The following is a 19,439-nucleotide window of genomic DNA, read 5'->3' as shown; positions in this document are numbered from 1 at the left end:
TGCTCCCAAATTGAAGCTGGGAGAAGATTTGCAGTGTAGGGTTGACGGAGTAAAAAGAGAACAGGACTCTCATTAGGATGAAGCAAAGAAGAAAATAGGCATGAAGGAAAAGTCTTCTGAATTTTTATATGAAGACATGCATTTCTGGGCAAATAGTTCCCTACAGTGCTTGTAGGTAACTCTCCAGCCTCTCACATGAATTAGGAAACAGTTTAAAGTACTTTAGACAAAGGAATGAAGATACAATCCTTACGTGTAAGTATTTATTATATTTACACATCAGTGTCAGAACAAAACTTTCTTACATCAAATTTAGCTTACACTGGAAGTAATCTTTTTTCCCACTGGCACTTGGAAAAAAACCCAGTGTCTTCATTTAACTGTGAGTTAAGAAAGCAGCATTAAATGCTGTGATTATTTTTGCATAGAGGCATAATTTGGAAGGGAACCTGGTCCTGTCTCAGAGACTTGTAGGTCTCATCTGTGCTCAAATGCTGTTCTTCAAAGGTGAATGTGCGAAATACAGTCCGTCCTTGCAGTCTCATTTATTTATGATTTATAAGCTCTGTGTCCTGCCTAATAGAGAACAGAAGAAAGCTAACTTAATTGAGAGCTGGTTGTAAGCACTATGAACAGAAACCTTTGTTCTCAAGAGGCAGCCACTGGAGCATGTTAGCAGCGCATTTTCCAGATGAACTCCTTTAATGCCTTATTTTGTGACTAGAATGAAGAAACTAAGGAATGGATACCAAGAGACTTCTATTTGTTTGAAGAAGCGTCTTGTGGCAACTGAAGATATATTTTCAGACCTCTAATCTTCCTGGGAGATGCTAGCCAGACTGCTTGTGTCCTTGTGGTTCTGTGGTTGTGTCTCTTCATTTCTTCCAGATATTTCACATAATCAGCCTCTGATTATGTCCTGCCCATCATAGGGGTTTGTTCCCTGACAAAACTGCAGGCAAGTAAGGAATAAAATGAGATAACTGCAAGTAAGTAAATAGAGCTAACTGTGCATTGGGTCTTGCACTCCTGTATCCTCAGTATTGTTCCTGATAAGGTGATTAACCTTTACAAACCATAATAGAGGTTATGTCAGCTGCTCTCATATGTGCAAGTAAATAGAGACATAAAGATATGAAGTCACTATCTGAGCCATGTAATGGATCAATAGTAGGCTGAAACCAGGAATCCTTTCCAGGTTTTCATGTGACCCCAGGACTTTCTGCCTTGTCGATTATTAAATACTTAGCAATCTTCAGTGCTGTGCCAAAACATATTTTTTCATGTTCTTCCCCTTCCCCTTCCTTTAATTTAGTTTTTAATTCCATATTGTTGTAAATGTGTGTCATTGTGATATTTGAGCAGTGTTTACCTAAGACACATGGCTGTGAGCAGAGGTGGAGAGGATGAAGAGTGTTTTGCTTAGTGCACATTGGTCTTGAGCTGCAGAGCCCAGTAAAGGCTTTAAACACTTGGTGCTTTGTATCTGGGGTTTTCATTTTAGCCCAAATGTTTTTTCCCTTTTGAGATATCAGCATGAAGAGCCCTCCCCTACAGAGCTGTCTCTCCTGGACATCTCTGGAAGCTGAAGCCTATGGAGACAACACGACACAGTCTAGGCATACAAGTCAGTGGGAAATGCAAAGGTATAACTTGCTTTTTCTAATTCAGCTTTTCTGCTGAACCACAGGCACCAACAAAATCAAATGTTCCAGGAAGGAATATACAAATGTGTGTGGATAGCAGAGATAGGGAAATCCCATCACAGTCATTTGGCCTTGTGCTCCCTTGCATAATCCTTCTGGCAGAGCTTGGCTGGCAGCAGCACAGGCCAGGTCCAGGCTGAAAAGAGACACTACTAGAACACCTGCTCAAGTCATCACTGAGAAACCTGGCAAATTAAACTGACCTTTCTGCTGCTATGAGCTAATTTTCCCTGCTTGCAAGTTTAAGTCACTTGGTTTTTTTCAGTTATTCTGTTAAATGGAGACAAAGCCCATAGAGGCAGGTCAAGATGCAGCTACAACAGGCTTCAATGCATATACCCAGTACATAAATGTACATCCCAGCACCTTACTTGGTCTTCTCTAATATATTCTCTAATATATATTATCAGTTGCCTCTTCTTTAACACATTCTGGTTTTTCAGCTCTTTTCAGCTGCAGCACTGGAGGCTCACTCTCCAAGAAATATCTGTACAAATTCATTTGCAAGAGGCATCCACTTAGTTATATTTTTATTATGGGTGTTTTTGACTTCTTTTTAGATGTGGTTTTTTTTTTGCATGTTGGTGCTGAAGTTGCTACAATCAGATATTTAACTCAAATTTTATTATATTAAAAATTAATTTCTGTCCCTGTTTCACTTTTTGTTTTAAGAAAAACGTCTTGTCCTTTGCAATGACACATGTGAAATAAGTTATTCAGGCTTGTCCCTTGGTCCCCTTCATTTACCTCCCTAATTTTATGAGATATAATCAGAGCTTGCTGCTTCTGGATGTGTGTGTGTGGACTTTTCTGGACTTTGGTGTGTTGGGGCTGCCATTTCACAGCCACAGCTGTGAAGATTATAAATGTATTATCTGAGAAGAGGCTGTTGTATGTCTAAGAAACCATTAATCTAAAAAACAACAGACAAAATACATAATTTTGCATAATTCTGCTATTCATTGTAGTCCCATTGCAATGTTTTACAGAGGTAAGGCTGCAGCTTTTCTCCCCCAGAGGAGGAGATGTGACATACCCTGTTTCCCTGGCAGTTGTGCAGTGTTGTGCATGGCAACTTTGGATGCTGATTCTTCTCTCCAGAGCAGTGCTGTCTAAGGCACAGCTTCCTGACTCCACAGAGTCTCAGCCCTGCTTTCTTTTATGCAGTAGAATTAACAGGCAGTGGATTCAGACCCTCAGCGTCACATTTTCATTGATATTTGCAGCAAGCACTTGCTTCCTTGCTCCCTTGTTCTAACTGGTCTGTCTATTGTATAAATGTGCAATATAAGAGCAATGAAAACAGTGGCAAATTATGAGAATTCAGTAAAACTGTCTCCATTGTGATTTGAGTAGGATGATGAGCTAGAGTGAAGGTACAACTAACTAACTCCAGCGTGATGCCCACTTGGGATGGATTCCTGCCTTTCCCTCACTCCACTGCCTCTTACTCCTGTCCTTGCCTGTTCCTTAGCCTTCCAGAAAACTTGAGGGAAAAAGGTGTGGTCTTACGTTTATTCTACAAGGTTAGTGAGTGGAACTGGCTTATGGAGGTGGAGATTGGAAGGACTAGGGTGGAGGTTGAAATACATGGCTAAAACCAGGATTTGCACAGCCAGGATAGGAGAGGTAGAAAGAAGAAAAATTACTATGGAGTCAGGAAGGGGAAAAAAAGCCTTGCCTGTTTAGTGAAGGGAATATATTTGATTAGTTAACTGGAACTGTGGTCCCTGTGTTTAACCTTAATTATTTCTGCTTCCACTCTCTCATCCTTTAGTCAGGCTCTTCTAATTAATAAGGCCTTCACAGTAGGGAATGTGCATAATTGTGCAGAGTGGACTCTGAGATACTGGGGAACACTGATGCAGTAATAGTAAGTCTAGGAGGTCCAGCTCAAATATTGGTAATTGTTGGATTGTTTCCTTTATTTAAATGATTGTGGCTCTTTTTAGAGTGCATCATAGCAGTGATATCCTCTCTTGTTTGAAGAAAATAGGATATTCAGTTTTTCTAGGTAACCTGCACTTTGCAAAATGAGCAGAACCAACAGGTAGAGAACTTCCTGGCTTGTGAAGCAGAAGCTGGGTGAAAAAGAGAAGTGAATTGGAGCAAAGGTTGTTCCAAAAATTTGGAGCATGTTGAGAACCAAGGCACAGGTACAGGGAGAAGTGTGTTTATGAGTGGTGTTTATGAGGTTGCAATCTTCAAACCACCTCACCTTAGATTTAGGCTAATCAGATTTTTTAAGTCTAGTTCTTTGACATCCTTTTGAAAATTAAATATTAATGGCCTGCTACAACAGCTGGTGTCATGGTACAGACTGGCTCTGGGCTCTGTGCCTTTGGGCTTAAGCCTTCTAATAAATCTCACAAATATTTGCTTGCTTGTTGCTGCACACAGCGGATGAGGCGAAACGTAAGTAGTGGCACTCCATAGAGGGAGTGACTAAAACTGTGCCTTTAGACATACCAAATTAAGTTCACTTTGTGAAGTTTCATTTTGGAAAAGTCCTTTGGTGTTCTTCCTGGTGCAGAGTTATCAGGGAATGAACTGGGGCAGCTGAGGCAACATTTGGCTTGAAGGGTAAGAGCTGCCAACAGCTGAGTGCCTCAGGGAAACACAGCCTAGTCAGTTCTGCCTTGGCATGGGGACAACCTCCAGCTAAAACTGAAGTTACTTCCCTCAGCAAATAGGTGTTGCTGAAGAATACAATTAAAACAAACAAAAAAAAGCCATCCCTCTTTGTGTAGGACATCATAATTACAAATAAGAGATTTATTTTTATGGAAGAATTATTCAAGGATCATGAAACAGAAAATAAGCCATTGAAATTGTTGGAAAAGCAACAATTGAGAATGTTGGAAAGCGTTACACCAGAAACATTGATATAAATGTAGCAAATTGTGGAAAACATGAAATTAGGTAAAGTGCTCCATTTTCAGTCATATCAGTAGGACCATTAGCAGCAATTAGGAAACAGCAGAATTTAGGGTATTAAAACTGAAGAGGAAATAAATACATTTAGTATTTTTTTCTGAAATACAAACTATTTGGAAAGCCCTCAGTGTCCTCCATCGCAAGGAGTTGTGCATGTATTAAGAAAGAGAGGCAGGGCTTGTGTGCTGTAATTGAAATTTAACACTGGCAATGAGGAAAGTCAGCAAAGTATCTGCAGCACAGATAGGCACTGTTTGCATGCATGGCTTATGCAGTGGTCCTCTCCTTTTAGTAACCCTTCCAGCATTTATGTGTCAGGATCTCCTGGAACTGGTGTGCAACTCTTCATCACCACTGATAAAAAAGTACCAGCACTGCTTTGACTGGATCAGGCAATAATTCCTACGGCTATCAAAACAACTCAAATCCATGGGAATGCAAGCTGGGTTGCCCCTGGGAACCTAATTTTGAGACACCTTCAGATTAAATTCAATCAATAAGCGTGTCTGAAATAATATATACTTTACTTGCATATTTTATAGACTGATGGGATTCAATCTATAAACTTTAGGGAAAAAAAATTTAAAATCTTACTCTATATAAATATTTATAAAAGTTGCTTTATTCATAGAAAATTAGATTCTTTATTTTCCTTGAATTTATAGTGAGTGCCCTGCATAGACATTGTGTCTCAACACATAGAGATGTAGACTCTTAGCAGAGCATTGCTGACATTAGCAAAGCTATTTCAATTTACATCAGCTGGGAATATGGTCCATAGGACCTAAGTTACACTAGAAGATGATAATGATTTCTTTCTCAAGCATTGTTTAGTGAATTCAGCCATTAAAACATGGGAACTAATTAACATCTCAATATTACATATTGAAATTTAAAATATTGTAAAAATAGCATGTTAAGAGTATATTTTTAAACTTAATAGGATTGGCATTTGCTTTATGGCAGCTAAGCAAATCAGATTCTGCACAATATGGATAAATCTGCAGTTTTCACCAAGTTTGTGTACCTATGTCACGCCTGCCATTGGCACCAAGGTATTTTTGTATCGCTTGTCCATTCCGTCACATCTAGATTTCAAGCCACATGGCACAGTTCTCATGTATCTGAAAAAGTATTTTAAACCTACTGAAGCTAATAGGAATTCAGCCAGTTTATGAAAGGCATGACTAGGCTTCAAACATCCTAGGACTCAGACTATTGCACTCTTCATCTCATAAGCAAGATGGACGGAAATTCAAACCAAATGAAGAAACTGTCCCTCTTCATGTTCTTATTCTTTTACTTGGCACTGAGCGTTTTTTCGAATAAATCCCATTTTCTTTTCGGCAGGCAGCTCCATTCATGTGGCTGATGCTTTCACTTGCACCTTCTGGTTGAGAACTCTCTTCAGTTGTCTGAAACAAAAGGGAAATGTCAGTGGAGTCGTGTGTGTCTCTTCCACCAGGCAGCCACTGGACCTGGTTCCCATTGGGTAGCTCTGCCTGCCTCTCTATTATTGCCACAACTTAGTTCTGAAAGAAATTGAACTGATTGTGTCAAAATGTCTGTAAGAGTAGGTTTGCACTCCGAACATAGTAAAATCAAGATATATAGCCAATTACTCATCAGGCCTCTGTTTAACTTCCACATCCCTAGGCAGCTGAGCTATTGTGTTCCCACCCCCATTTTTCCTTGGAAAACCCACCAAGGAACAGTTCAGCAAGCTTTCCTGTAGAGAGAGTGACATGTTTTTAAGGGTGTGAGAAATCATATGTGCTTCATCCAAAGCTGGGTCTGCAACCTAAGAAGTCCTAATTTGGATGTGTATCAGCCATTCATACTCAAAGAGCTATGGTGGAAACAAAATCCTTGGAACTCTCTGAAAACTTGGACATCTTCCAGGCTGCAGGCTTGCTTAGAAAGCCAAATATCTTTCAGTAGCATGTAATACCAAGGACCAATAATTGCTGACTGCTGTGCTCATGGCTTTGTGCAGCCCAAAGTCTGGTTGGTCTTGTTTGCACACAAGCAGATAAGGCAAGGGGCCTGTCTGTAACAAGTTGGTCTGGATTACTCAGCTCTTTTTGGATTTACCCCAGTGAGACAGGGTAAATCCTCTCAGGTTTCTAGTAGCAAGTTACTCTCTGAGATCAGTTTCAAGGCACAGAGCCACTCACACGACCAAAAATTAAGGCATGCTCTACCAAAGAAATTTATACTTGCTTTGCCAAATACCTATATGAAAAAGAGTTGTAAAAAAATTAAAACATACTTTTCTTTTACACTGTACGTTTGTAGATACATTATTTTCTGCCTTCATTCCAGTGGCCTCTTCCAGTTCTGAAAAAGAAAGTAATAAAGTAATTAAATGAAAATGACAGGGGGTAAGTAAGCATACCATCAATTTAGTAGCTGGCAGAAGTAAAAAAAACACCCAGCTATTCCTCTGGGCATTTATCACAGAAGAATAACTGAAGAGTGATGAATACTTCCTAAAACATTTTTTGAGGCAACGTAATTAATCTATCAGGTCTGTCTAGCTTGAGGGTATTTAGAGAAAAGAATAAAATTAGCAACTTGACTGAAGCACAGGGTATCAGAGAGACCTTTCAGAGTGGAATTCTGCCTTTGTCCAGTAGGTTCATGGAAGTCTAACTTTAGTTGTTATATTCTCAGCAGATGGGAGCATTTAATGTATAACAGGTTCCAAGAGCCCTCATGCTAACAGTATAACTGATGTTATTTTCCCCTGGGTTGGTTCTCAAGTAAAAAAAAAAAAAAAAAAAAAAAAAATTAGAGCCTGAAAACCTTCAGGCTAAATTTGAGTGAGACAATCACATTCCAGTACACTAGTTAAAAAACAAACAAAAAGAAAAAAGGAAAAGGTAGAGCACATTATGGAAAGTTACACCAGTGTATCTGCAGCGTCTTTCAGGCCTGTGCTGAATTAATATATTCACTCCTTAACAAACAGTATATGTGACCAAAAATGAGTAATAACTTTGAGTCTGTAAGAGAAAGGCCCGAGAGCAGGATTTTGCCTAAAAGTTTGGATAAAGTACATATGGGGCTTTGTATTTTTTTTATAATAATTGGCATTAAGAACAGCAGTTTGATGAATGGCAAGAAATGCAGTTGATGACTTTCCCTTGCAAGTAATGGCCTAGGTTACGATGGTGTTTCATTGGGAAATGAACAAAGAGTATTCCTTTGATCCCTAAAGCACACATACCTGTAAGAAGTGCATCAAGTATCTCCACTGTGTGTTTTGCATCTTCCATTGTGAAGCACATTGGTGGTTTAAATTTTAAAATATTTCTGTAGGGTCCATCGGCGCTAAGAAGGATTTGACGCTCTTTGAGTCTGTGGAAAGAGGAAACACCTGTGTTAGACACAGGTATAAAACTGTGTTGTGTCCTGTCACTTCCTTCAAGCTGAGACAGATTTGAAAGTTTTCTTTTTTTAGTACTATGTCACCAAGAACTACACAAATTGAAAATAAAATTAATGCTGAAAAATATTAGGAGGGTTTGATCACTGCGCAGAATCTTTAAGAACTACTTACTTGTAAATAAGATGAAGGGCTTCTGTCGTGGCTGGTGTTCGCTTTTGCTTATCTTTCACCAGATCCACTCCAACAAACAATCCAACACCCCTGGAGTAGAAACAAAAAGTACAGACAAGTGAAATCCAGTGTCAGGAACCCAAACCTTTGGCTGCAAATGCAATATCTGTTTCTAACAGCTGTAATTCCCTTCACTGGAGTGCAAATGGGGGAAGCAGCATGAGAGGGGAGACTTTGTCTTTGATCACCTTTTGGCAACTACACACAATCAAATGGGATAACAGATATTTCTGGATAAATAAATTTACCTGGCTCCTTAGAGTTACATGGCCAGATAAGAATGACAGAATAATTTTCTTTCATGCTTATAAGGAAAATCGCAAGCCAGAGAGAGAAAAAAATAAAAAAAAGGAAGTATAAAAACCCTGCAACCCAACTCCTTCCCCATCAAAAAACCTGAAGGCAATTATCAATAGAAGTAACATGAGATGAGGAAAATCCAGAGTAACATCTCCCAAGGAAATGCACCAGAGATTTGAACAATGTCTGCATGATTACAACAGTGCGCTGACAACTTGGTTATCGCATGTGGATGGCTCTTTTTCCTACTTTCCCAGAACTTTTCTACTGGCTATGCTTGTAACTAATTAAGCAGATGGATGGACAACGTTTTTTTAAAAAAATATTGCCTTACAATACCAGTTTTGGGTAGTCCATTTTAAAGGAGAGGTGTAGCAAAATCATGACACGTTTCTGTGTTCCACTCACACCAAGTTTGTTGCTTTTTCTAGCGCAGTTGCTTTCTTCTCTGACATTGCTGCAATGCACCCACCTGATATCTCCCACTAAGGGATGTTTCTCCTTTTGCTCAGCCAGCAACTCCAGGAGATAATTTCCTACACGTGTGGCATTGCCCTGGAGATCTTCTTTCTCTATGACATCCAGCACAGCCAAGCCAATGGCACAAGACACTGGATTGCCTCCAAACTGAAAGCAAAGACGAAAGAAAACATGCCATCAAAATCAAAACCTATCAAAACAAAACATTCATCTGTGGCTATCCATGTAGTTTTCACTTGCCCCCTCCTGCTGGGTGTGTCATGAGGAAAGCTTGAAAAGGTGGGGATTTTGTGCCGTTCAGGCTGTGGAACACCATCCCTTACATTTGGGCAAGGGAAGGGCTCCCTCTTCCTCTGCTTCAGGTTGCAGTAATTTAAAGATTTCCAGACTGAAGAATTCAGCTGATTGCAGGTGCAGGCAAAATGCTCCTGGGAAGAGCAGTGGGTGATAGATTTGATATATTTTGATCCAGAGAGTATAAACTCCATTTAAAATAGGGGAATTCGTGGTAGCTGGGAAGAAGGCTGAGTCACAGGAGCAGAAAGGAGGGCTCAGTAAACGGAAGACTGAGCCTCTGTGGCATGCATGCGGGTGAAATGTTTCCTGGTAAAAAGTCACTGTCTTGTTAGGTGTCAGTTGCAGAGCAAGGTTTGCCAGGTCATGAGTTCCACCAGCACAGAGCCTATCCTAGAAAATGGAATTTTACATGATCAACATTTCAGCATGGGGAGAGGGAAAGAGACATAAGGAAGAATTTATCTGTATGGATGTCAGCTGAGATGCATGACCTGACAGAGAGCTTGTGCTGGTCCATATGATGATATAACACTTGGTACAGAGTGTATTTCAAAGACTCTCCATTTGCTTTTAGATGCTAGACTGTGGTTGACTCAAGCTCTTAGTAATGCAATGCAGTGATAGCTGCAGATGTTATCTGGACCACCTGGAAAATTTCTAACTGCTAAATGCAGATCAAAATTCTTAAAAAAAAAAAGCCAGAGTTTAACCTATGAACTTACTGTATTGAAATACTCCAGTCCAGAAGCACCAAAACCTTCAGCAATTTCCCTTGTTGTGACCACACAAGACATAGGGTGTCCATTGCCAATGGGCTTTCCCATGGTGACAATGTCAGGCACAAAGTCTTCACCTTGCAGCTGGAATGCCCAAAAATGCTTCCCAACTCTGCCAAAGCCAACCTGGACCTCATCAGCTATGAATACTCCACCCGCTGCACGCACATACCTGAAAACAAACACAATACCTTGAAAGTCTAGTGCTGCAGAACATGGGTAGGCAATCAAGGACAAGGCAGTCTGCATCACAGAAATTCTGCAGTGTGAGACCAAGTTAGGAAAAAAAGAAAGAATACAGTTATTGCTATTTTATAGCTATGAAATTTTTAGTATGCTACATGTTAAGAAAAAAAATTTGACATTTTAATGTCAAATAGTAATGGTACTGTAGGATTATAACTGGTTTAACTTCATCTTCCATCATACTTATGGCTGAGGATTAAAGATAGGAAAAGAATGGCAAGTATCTAGCCAAAAAATTAGCTGACATTCCACAAAAAAATTGAACTGAAATCATACACTTCAATAAGTAGAAATGAACCACAGATAGCCAAGAACAGGAGAGGTTAATAGCTGAATTGATTATATAAGTCTATAGTGAAAAAAGCCATTTCTTTGTTTAATTTCCCCATTACGCCCTTGTGAAGTGCTATACGTACTTTGCCACTTTCTGGAAATAGCCCACAGGTGGAATTACTTGGCCTCCACAGCTCTGCATGGATTCAGCTATGAAGGCAGCAATCTACAAGAGACAAACTCATGTGAGAGCTGTGTTCATCTACTCGGCCTTGGCAGAGACATCTAACAGTCTAGAAATAAATGTCTAAATGTGGGCCTTAGTTTTATCACGCAATGGGCTGGACAACTGAGAGCTCTTGAAAACAGCTATGGCTAAAGGATTTATTTATTTTGTGACTGGAGTGCCCAAATTTGCAGTAGCCAGGGCCACCTTTGCAGCCTGATGGGAATGGAAGGATCTCCATTAAGCCCTCGTGTTGAACTGGATGACACTTCCTGGTGTCAGTGGATGTTGGATTAGGCTCTTGGGAGCTACATAAATTTATTTACAAATGCCAGTTTACAGGAGACACACAACAGTGCCAGGAGACACAGTGTGTACCATCTTCCCTAAGAAGGTAATAAGGCTTGCAGGTATATGTGGGTTTCTGTTTAATCCTGAACACCAGGTAGAGGTGGGTGGAAGCTGACCTGTAAGATGACCTGTGGCTAGCCTTTGGGCACCCCTGCCTAATGCAAATAACTACACAAATAACGTCAGCACGAGGCACTTGACAAAAGAAGGGAAAAATTCTACAGATGAAATAATTCCAGTTGCTAGGAATGAAAAAGAAAGTTATTTCAAGTCAGGAAGGGTAAGAGCAGCAGATCAGACACACTGGAACATCAAAGTTCGTTTCTTGTCAACAGCAGAGATCTATGCAGCAGAGATACAATATTACCCCAAGGTCTCAGCATAAGTCTGCTATTTAAGGGATTGCATCCCCACACCACTTGTGAACCCCTGCCTGAGCATCAAGGGGTCTCTGTGCTGGTGCAGTCTTCCTGGAAACAAGGCCGAGCAGTAACGTGTAAAGAACCGTACACTACATTTGAGTACACGGCCAAAGAGCACGAAGCTTCCCATAGCATGTGAGGCTTAGCCTTTAGCACAGCTTGTCCTGCCACAGGTCTATGTCACCAAGACCTAAGAAATGTGCAAAAGAAAGGAAACAGGGGAAGAAAAAACAAAACTATCCGTTAGTAGAGAATAAAAAAAAGTTGATGAAGAAACTAAAAAAGGGGTGATGTAAGTCCTTTGGACTAGAAGGGAAGATGTTCCAGTCTCCGCTGAAGTCTTCTGGGACTTCTGCGGGTTTTGGATGAAGCCCTACAAGTCTCAACACACTAATGCCATCATATAAAAGATTAACAAACATTTTAGGTACACCTGTTCAGAAATTGTCTGTTTTTATCAAGGTCATACTGTGTATGAGTGAAAGTTTCACCTTTTTATATGACTTCAAAGTTATCTTAACCAAACAGGCTCAGAAATATAGTACCAAGATTCTATTGAATAGATTTTCTCCATGACTGGGGTTTTTTATATATCCTTGCTAGGATTTGTGATGTAGTTTCTTAGCTGACCTCAAACCTTTCCCTACAATTTTAACAATCTTCCGATTCAATGCATAAAATAGGAAATCTAACAGCTTTGATTGTATCTGCTTATATACAACTGTATTATTGATCCTTTCATTGATGCCTAGAAAAATTATCATAAGAGCATCAGATAGAAAAATGGCCCATTTTGAACAGAACCCACCATAGGAAAATGAAGGGAAAGGGAAGTATGTGAAATTGGGAAAGAAACAAGTCCTCAGTTGCCCATTACATGCCCCCATGCAGTAATAAATAGATGAAGCCTCAGCATTTCTAGAGCACAAAACACACACCTTGCGTCCATTCTTCTGTGCTTCCTCAATAATCTTTTTCACCTCTTCAGCATAAGCACTTGCTGGATCTGGGTGATCTTCCCTGTATTTCCCTCTGTAGATATCTGGAGAAGGAGCCTGAAAAGACCAATTTGTTTATTTGTTTTTATGAAGGCAATCCTTCTATGAAACATTTACTTTCTTTTCTATTGCTCCACTTTATTGGCTTTCCACACAAATAAGTAATAAGAGTTAGTACAGCCTGAACGTTTGAATTGCAAAAATGCTTACTGGAGCTTAAATTCAATCTGGGCCTGTCATGTGTTCAATATTACAGAACACAGCCGTTGTAAGAACCATCATCTACCTCATCTACCTTTCAAGGCTGTCCTTCCTCTCCCTCACGATACAATAATGAGTACCAATTCACCACCTTATTTCAGATTCTCATGGAAGATCCATTTCTGCAACTGGAGAGTAGGTTTTTCCAGTCTGTCACTTTCCTCCAGCATTTTAGTCATGGTACAAATCTGTGTGACATTCAAGCCTCTACAAATGGTGCTAGGAAAGGTTCAGAAACTAAGAGAAAGGAAGTGGTATAAAAAGGTGGATGTTGCTTTGGCAGTGCAGTTAATGCACGGAGTTCTAGATAGGAAAGATCTGCTTGGTGCACATTTTTGGACTGAGAAACATTTTTGTCTTTTTAAGATACACAAGTCTATCTGAAAAATCACACTTCCTTAGACACTCATGAGTCTTATACCCAAATCTGTGTAAACCTGTGAAATCTGCCTTTCCAGTTTTTGGAACTTGACTCAAAGTCCTGCTTATCTTTAACCAAACCAACACAATGGACATTGGCTAATTGATTGAACTGTGTAACTGTACAATGCAGTGACTAAGAAAACCTGTAGCACAATGAAGGAAATCAGCCCCACAGCTGAACACTTTCTTAGAAATCCAAAAGCAAACAATTTTGCTGTATTTATTCCACTGAAATCAGCCAAGCATATGTGCACTAGCATCAGCAAAACAGAATGAAAGTATATTTACACCAAAAGTGGGTAATTCAATATGCTGCATAACAGGCATAAAAATGACCAAAAAAAACCCCAAAACCAAACCAAACCCCAAAACACAAACAAACAAACAAACAAAACCCAAAAAAAACCAAACCCCAACAAACAAACCAAAAAAAACCCACCAAAAAAACACAAAACAAACCTAAAACCATACTTACCACATGCACATACTCCTTCTTGCTGTCCTTTCCCAGCTGATTAAATTTATAGGGGCTGATGTCAATCAGAGATGTAACGTGGCCATGGTAAGCACTGTGTGAGTGTTAAATATCCAAGTCACTTTTCACCAAATGTATAGAAGAGCCAAATTTACAATTGTGCCTATCAGACAGAATAGCACCTGTATCTGCAACACTGTAGCATCGTTTGTGAAGGGATCTTGATTTGATTTGATTTACTCAGTCTTTCTCGCAAAGACAATATGAAATTGCTGTTGACTGTAACTCACTAGCAAGACTGGAAGCAGGATAAAATCAAGTGTGGACATGGAGACAGACCAAGATGATGCCTGGATTGCACTGACCTCAAGGTGGCTGCCCTAGCAGCCTTACCTAGAGCTGAAGGGTGGGTCCAGCTCCTTCATTTCCACCCCATGGGCCCCACTCTGGCCAGCCCAAGCTTTGCAAGCTAGACCCCAACACCATTTTGAAAACTCTCAGGAGTGTGTATTGCACTGAGAAGTGGGGACCTTCAGTAGCAGCAGCCCACCACCATCTGCCGTGAAGGCACTGCAGGTGAGACTGAGAAGCCACAGTCAGGAAAAGGATATTGTTTGAATATAAATGTTTTATACTGCAGAGTATGCTAAAGCTGGTTACTGTTGAGGCCAACTGATTTAGAAGTGAGGAACCAGAGCCTTTTGAGACTAAAGCATGTAGCATCTTTATTCAGAGAATAATAAAAACTTTTGCTCAGCCATAAACCTGAAACAAAGCAAACCTCAAACCAAACCAAAGACGTGTCACGACTTCTTAGTAGAACAGTTTAGTATGTTCCTAACAAGGATCTGGATATGGCTGAGTCAAACACGCTTTGTGCTGTTCAGACAGAGACATGTGCCTTTGCTTTTGCTCCGGCTGGACTTTCTAATCACAACCTGAGAAGAAAACTCAGCACTACAGCAATGTCACTAAACCTACAGCTGCATCTAGGATAGGAAAATCCTGAAATGCAGTTAGCCACCTACCCTGTGGCTGGCAACCTCCTCATTTTGCAGCCACTTGGTTTTGTGTGCATAGTTGTGTCCACTGAAGGAGAGCTGAGCATCATTGCAGCACTGCTGTGAAACTACAGGATCTTTCTTCTTGACCGCAGAGTATTTATTTGTGCAAAATGAAACATGTCCAGCAATATGTGATGAACAGAAAACCCTTTTCCAGAGCAGCCCAGTAGCCAGACCACTCACTGCTTTTGAAACCAACAATTAATTCTGGCCTGAATTGCTCTGGGAGTCTGTGGGAAATGCCCTCTAACAGGTGACCGACCTTCTGGGGTGACCAACAAGCTTATTTTTCAGAGATCTTCAAAACTTGTGTTTACCCAAATGTGAAAAAGGGATTTCCTGATCTGTTCTAATACTAAAGCAACAAAGCTTTTCTTTCAGCAGGCAGTGGAGTACAAACAGCAGGGGGTTGCTGCAAAGCTGCTTCTGAAGTAATGGCAGGAGCTGCTGGCTGCGTTCACATAAGCTACTGTGTGTACTTACTTTTCCAGGGTGATCACATCTTGGTGCCCGCGGTACTGCCGAGCCAGTCGTAAAGCAAGATCATTTGCTTCAGACCTGCATAATAACAGAGCAGCAAACCAGTGAAGGAGAGCTTCCAATTAGAAAGGTATTCCGACAGAAGACAAGGCATGGGACTCATGGATATAATAAATCAACACAGAAAACTCTGTTACTCTACAGATTGCAGTGCTAAGGTTGAGACTATAAGTGCCATGTAAGGGGGCAAAGATAAAACAGCCCTTTGTATAAACAACAAACAAAGAGATGCTTTATTTCCCTCCCCCAGTTTGCCTGTAGATATTTACCTCCCATTGGTACAAAAGAGGCCAGTTTGCAGCTGAGAACACAATGCATCCACTACCCCTCAAAAAGAAATGCCCCACCTCCCACACTTTGCAAGTCCTTTCTCCCCTGGGCTTGCACCATCACAAATCTGCACCCTGGAAGAAGATTCGAGCTCCCAGCCTGATCTGTCACAGCCCCTCTGCTCACAGGTCCCTGCAGGTTGTCTGTTTTCAACATGTAAGTGATCACACACTACTAAACTGCCTAAAGAAGACTAACTTGATTCCAAGGTTATATGTCAATTTACAGGTGGCATTCATCAGTCTGTAAATAACATTCACCAGTTTGCAGAATTAATTTAATCTTTTTGCTTTCTTTCCCCCACTTTTTTTTTTTTTTTTTGCATAGCATTCAGCAGGCCAGTGTTATGTTTTTCCTCTCTTGCTTTGAGCCATCACTCTAAATATGATGGCTGCAAATAGGAAGCAAGTTCTGATCAGTGCTGGATATATTTTTGTTGCATGTTACTAAGTCCTACTTAGTAAGATTTAGACCAAGCTGTCCTGGGTCTCCGTCTCAAACAGGAGCAAAATAGTAATAAAAAAATATTCATATAAAAAAAAATACAATTCAGACCTACCCAGAGTTAACAAAATAGCAAACAGAGAGTTTGTCAGGCAGGGTGGCTGTGAGACGCTGTGCATACTGAACAAGGTTGTCATGCAGGAAGCGGGAGTTTGTATTGAGCAGTTCCATCTGTTTTGTCGCAGCCTTTATCACATATGGGTGGCTGTGGCCCACTAAAGAAGAAAGTAATTAGTTATTACTAGCAAGCAGTCAATTACTGAACCACAGAAGGATGTTCACAGAAGCACTGTGAGCATCATCGCTTGGCAGAAATGTGTCCTGATCCCTACTGGAAATTAAGGAATGGAAGCAGTCTCACAAGTCAAACTCCTTACCATGTGCAACATTGTTGATGCAGTCTAAGTATTTTTCTCCTTTCTCATCAAACATATATTGGCCCTGAGCACGGACGATCTTCAGAGGATCTTTGGCATAGAAAACTTTGCAGGAAGGCCTAAGACATAATAAACATAACACCATTTTAATTTTCTCTTTTTTTTTCTCCCTCCCTTGAGTGTTGACATGGTTAATTTTTTCAGCTCTGGAGATAATTTCTTCCTTCCGTAAAAAAAGCTTGTGAGTCGTTCAGGTGGTGGTCAGGCAGGGGCTCTTGCTCACAGTGAAAACCCTTGCACCTCCCCTGGTACAGTGGGAACAGAAGCTGGGTGTTTTCAAAGCCTGACCCTGCCTGCAATTGATTTCACAGCAGAACAGTGTCTGCACGTCGTTCCAGGTCCTTATATGTCCTGCCATGTTCCTAGGCTGTAGCTCTGCTTGTTTACATGCCTCACAGACATCTATGGCCAAATAACTCTCTGGAACTAAAGTAAGCTGTTAAGCACTGTTTCATACTATAGCCAAAAAAATCATTATGCAACAGATGACTGTAGCATATAGAGGTCAGAGTTGAGAACAAAACATTAATGCCTTGCAGGCTTTATTTTCAGAGGTGCTGAGGAGGTCCTAAAACCCTCATACTCTCACTCCGTGTGCTTTGAACAAAACCTTTAAAAGCAGCATTTTATAAGCATCTAAATCTCACTGACTTACAGCAAAACTCAGGCTCCTTATAAAATTAACCAAAGTATTCTTTAAGCGCTCTTTTTTTTTCCTTCTCCCCTCTTGGAGAATGTCCCAGCTGTGTAATTATGTTGAATGATATTACTGAGCAGAAGGAAAGTCTTCTGAACATTTATCAGTGTTTATATGACCTTGGATAAACACAGTTGTTTCCAGGTAAGTCTGAGAGCTATTGTTGGGTATAGTGTGGTTATGAACTTGTAAAGTCACTTGTAAATGTGACTCCTGGATAGTGAAGTAGTTTACTTTCTTTCTCATAGCTTCTAGCCCTGTTGCATAGATCTTTTTTGACATCTTCAGCTATTTCTCTGCTATACTTTGAAAGCAATGTCCATCATAATTGGCCATTTCTTGTCTACAGTTTTTTTCCCTGTAACCTGTCAGTTCATGCTGTGAAAGTTTCTCTTTGTTCACCCAAGACTGCTCAATTCTACAATCCTTGTGCAGGGCAGGACTCGCTTAATATTGAGCTGACCCCTAAAACGTGGTTGATTTTCTCTCTTTATGAGGCCATGACCTTAGGGAATCTTTTGTGAGTTATGGATCTTTAGTAAGATTCCTCTATATGCTACACATTTAAGATGCAATCAGCAAAATAGATCTGTTTTTACAGCCTGGACTTATTTTTCACTTGGCAACATCTACCGAAGAATTGATTAAAGCTGCACATCCCGTGGGAACTAACATCGCCCTACAGAGGGATCAGATACGTGCACAGCCAGGATTGTCGCTCAGGACACAACCACTGGCAGCCCTCCCGCACGTCCCTCAGTTAAACTCAGCTTAGGGAATAGCAACAGGTTCATTCAGCAGACACGGCTGTTCTGCAGGTGCACTCACAAAAAAGCCCCATCCCTGCGCAGCCTCATTTTAGACACACGCCTGGGTACCACATCCCGGCCGCTTGCTTTGAGCTGCTGGAGAAGCGAATGATGCGCTCGATGTGCGGTGTTTGAATGACGGCATCCCCCGCCCGCCTAGGGAATTCCGGGCTGTCCCGAGACCTGGAAACCAGGGGGATGACAGGTCCTGTGTGTGTCCGTGTCCCCCGCCAGCTCGCGGGTCCGGACGGGCTCTGTCCCCAGAGACAGACCTTCCTCCTTCTCCTCCTCGTCCTCCTCGTCCCCTCCGCCCCACTCCCGGCCCCTCCGCCGCCCCTACCCGATGTGCTTCCTCCGAAGGGCGAGGGTCTCCGCCTTGCTGTAGAGCTCCTCCATCGCGGCGGCAGGCACGGCACGGCACTGGGGAACACCGTCCGTCCGAGCCACCCAAGGGTTCCCCGCCTCTTATGCGGGCGCCGGCCCCGGCCAAACCCCTCCTCCCCGCCTCCCTCCCTCCCGCCTGCCCCGGCGGGACGGGACAGGACGGGACGTCCCGTCCCGACCGCTCCCCCATCCCCCTGGGTTTTCCTTTCGGGGGACTCGTGTTTCCTGTTGAGCTGAGGCGGGCCAGCCGCGAGTGAGTCCTGTGCCTTAGAGTATTGCTGGTTTTTAATTTTTTTTTTTTTTTTCCCCTTGGGGTGCAGACCGGCACAAACTCGCAAAACAACCGACTTGGGGCGTGGGGGCGAGCGCTCAGCTCCCACTCGCGATCCTGCCATTCCTGCCAGTCGTCCGTCATCCTGGCGGCCACAGCGCCACTGCCACAAACATTCGGGGTGGGGGGGCGGGGGGAGGAACACAAAGCGGAATATTTAATCAAAATCAGGGTCATAATTCGATGTCCCTCTCTGTCTCTCATGCCCCAAAAATCTGCTTGTAAGAGTAGGCTGAGACTTGTATATGTCCATCAGAGCCGGTATCAGTATTTCCGCATTTCTTATAAAGTGAGGCAAATTAGTAAGATCTACGATTTGCCAGGTTTTGCGCACGTACGTAGAACAGAGCTCAAACACATGGGTTCACTCCTAGGTCTAGGCAACATCTAAATATACCTAGTCCTTGATCACTTTGTAACCGCGGAAGCAATGTAGAAGCGACTTGCTCGAACGTGGCATTTCTTCATGGTTACATTCGGTAACCATCTCGCTGGACATCAAAGCCCACAAGAAAAAGAGGGGAGAATAAGACGGGGGAAGAAGGAC

At 41.6% G+C, this 19,439-nt stretch overlaps 1 protein-coding gene across 1 annotated transcript; it reads right to left on the bottom strand.

The window, feature by feature from the left end:
- Nucleotides 1-4,447: 4,447 nt before the first annotated feature.
- Nucleotides 4,448-18,656, bottom strand: ETNPPL (ethanolamine-phosphate phospho-lyase). The gene is made up of 13 exons (XM_005517512.3): nucleotides 18,518-18,656; nucleotides 16,612-16,730; nucleotides 16,290-16,449; nucleotides 15,344-15,418; nucleotides 13,797-13,890; nucleotides 12,578-12,694; nucleotides 10,784-10,866; nucleotides 10,068-10,293; nucleotides 9,041-9,195; nucleotides 8,209-8,298; nucleotides 7,876-8,006; nucleotides 6,916-6,983; nucleotides 4,448-6,058 (listed from the first exon to the last, which is right to left on the bottom strand). The coding sequence occupies exons 1-13, from the start codon at nucleotides 18,571-18,573 to the stop codon at nucleotides 5,927-5,929; spliced, it is 1,506 nt and encodes a 501-aa protein (XP_005517569.2). The 5' UTR covers nucleotides 18,574-18,656; the 3' UTR covers nucleotides 4,448-5,926.
- Between the last annotated feature and the right edge of the window lie 783 nt (nucleotides 18,657-19,439).

Source organism: Pseudopodoces humilis, chromosome 6, assembly GCF_049639895.1.
Source record: "Pseudopodoces humilis isolate 2021_Gansu_Grassland_sample_001 chromosome 6, ASM4963989v1, whole genome shotgun sequence".
NCBI classification, from domain to species: Eukaryota; Metazoa; Chordata; class Aves; order Passeriformes; family Paridae; genus Pseudopodoces; species Pseudopodoces humilis.
This window is presented reverse-complemented; position numbering and strand designations above follow the sequence as displayed.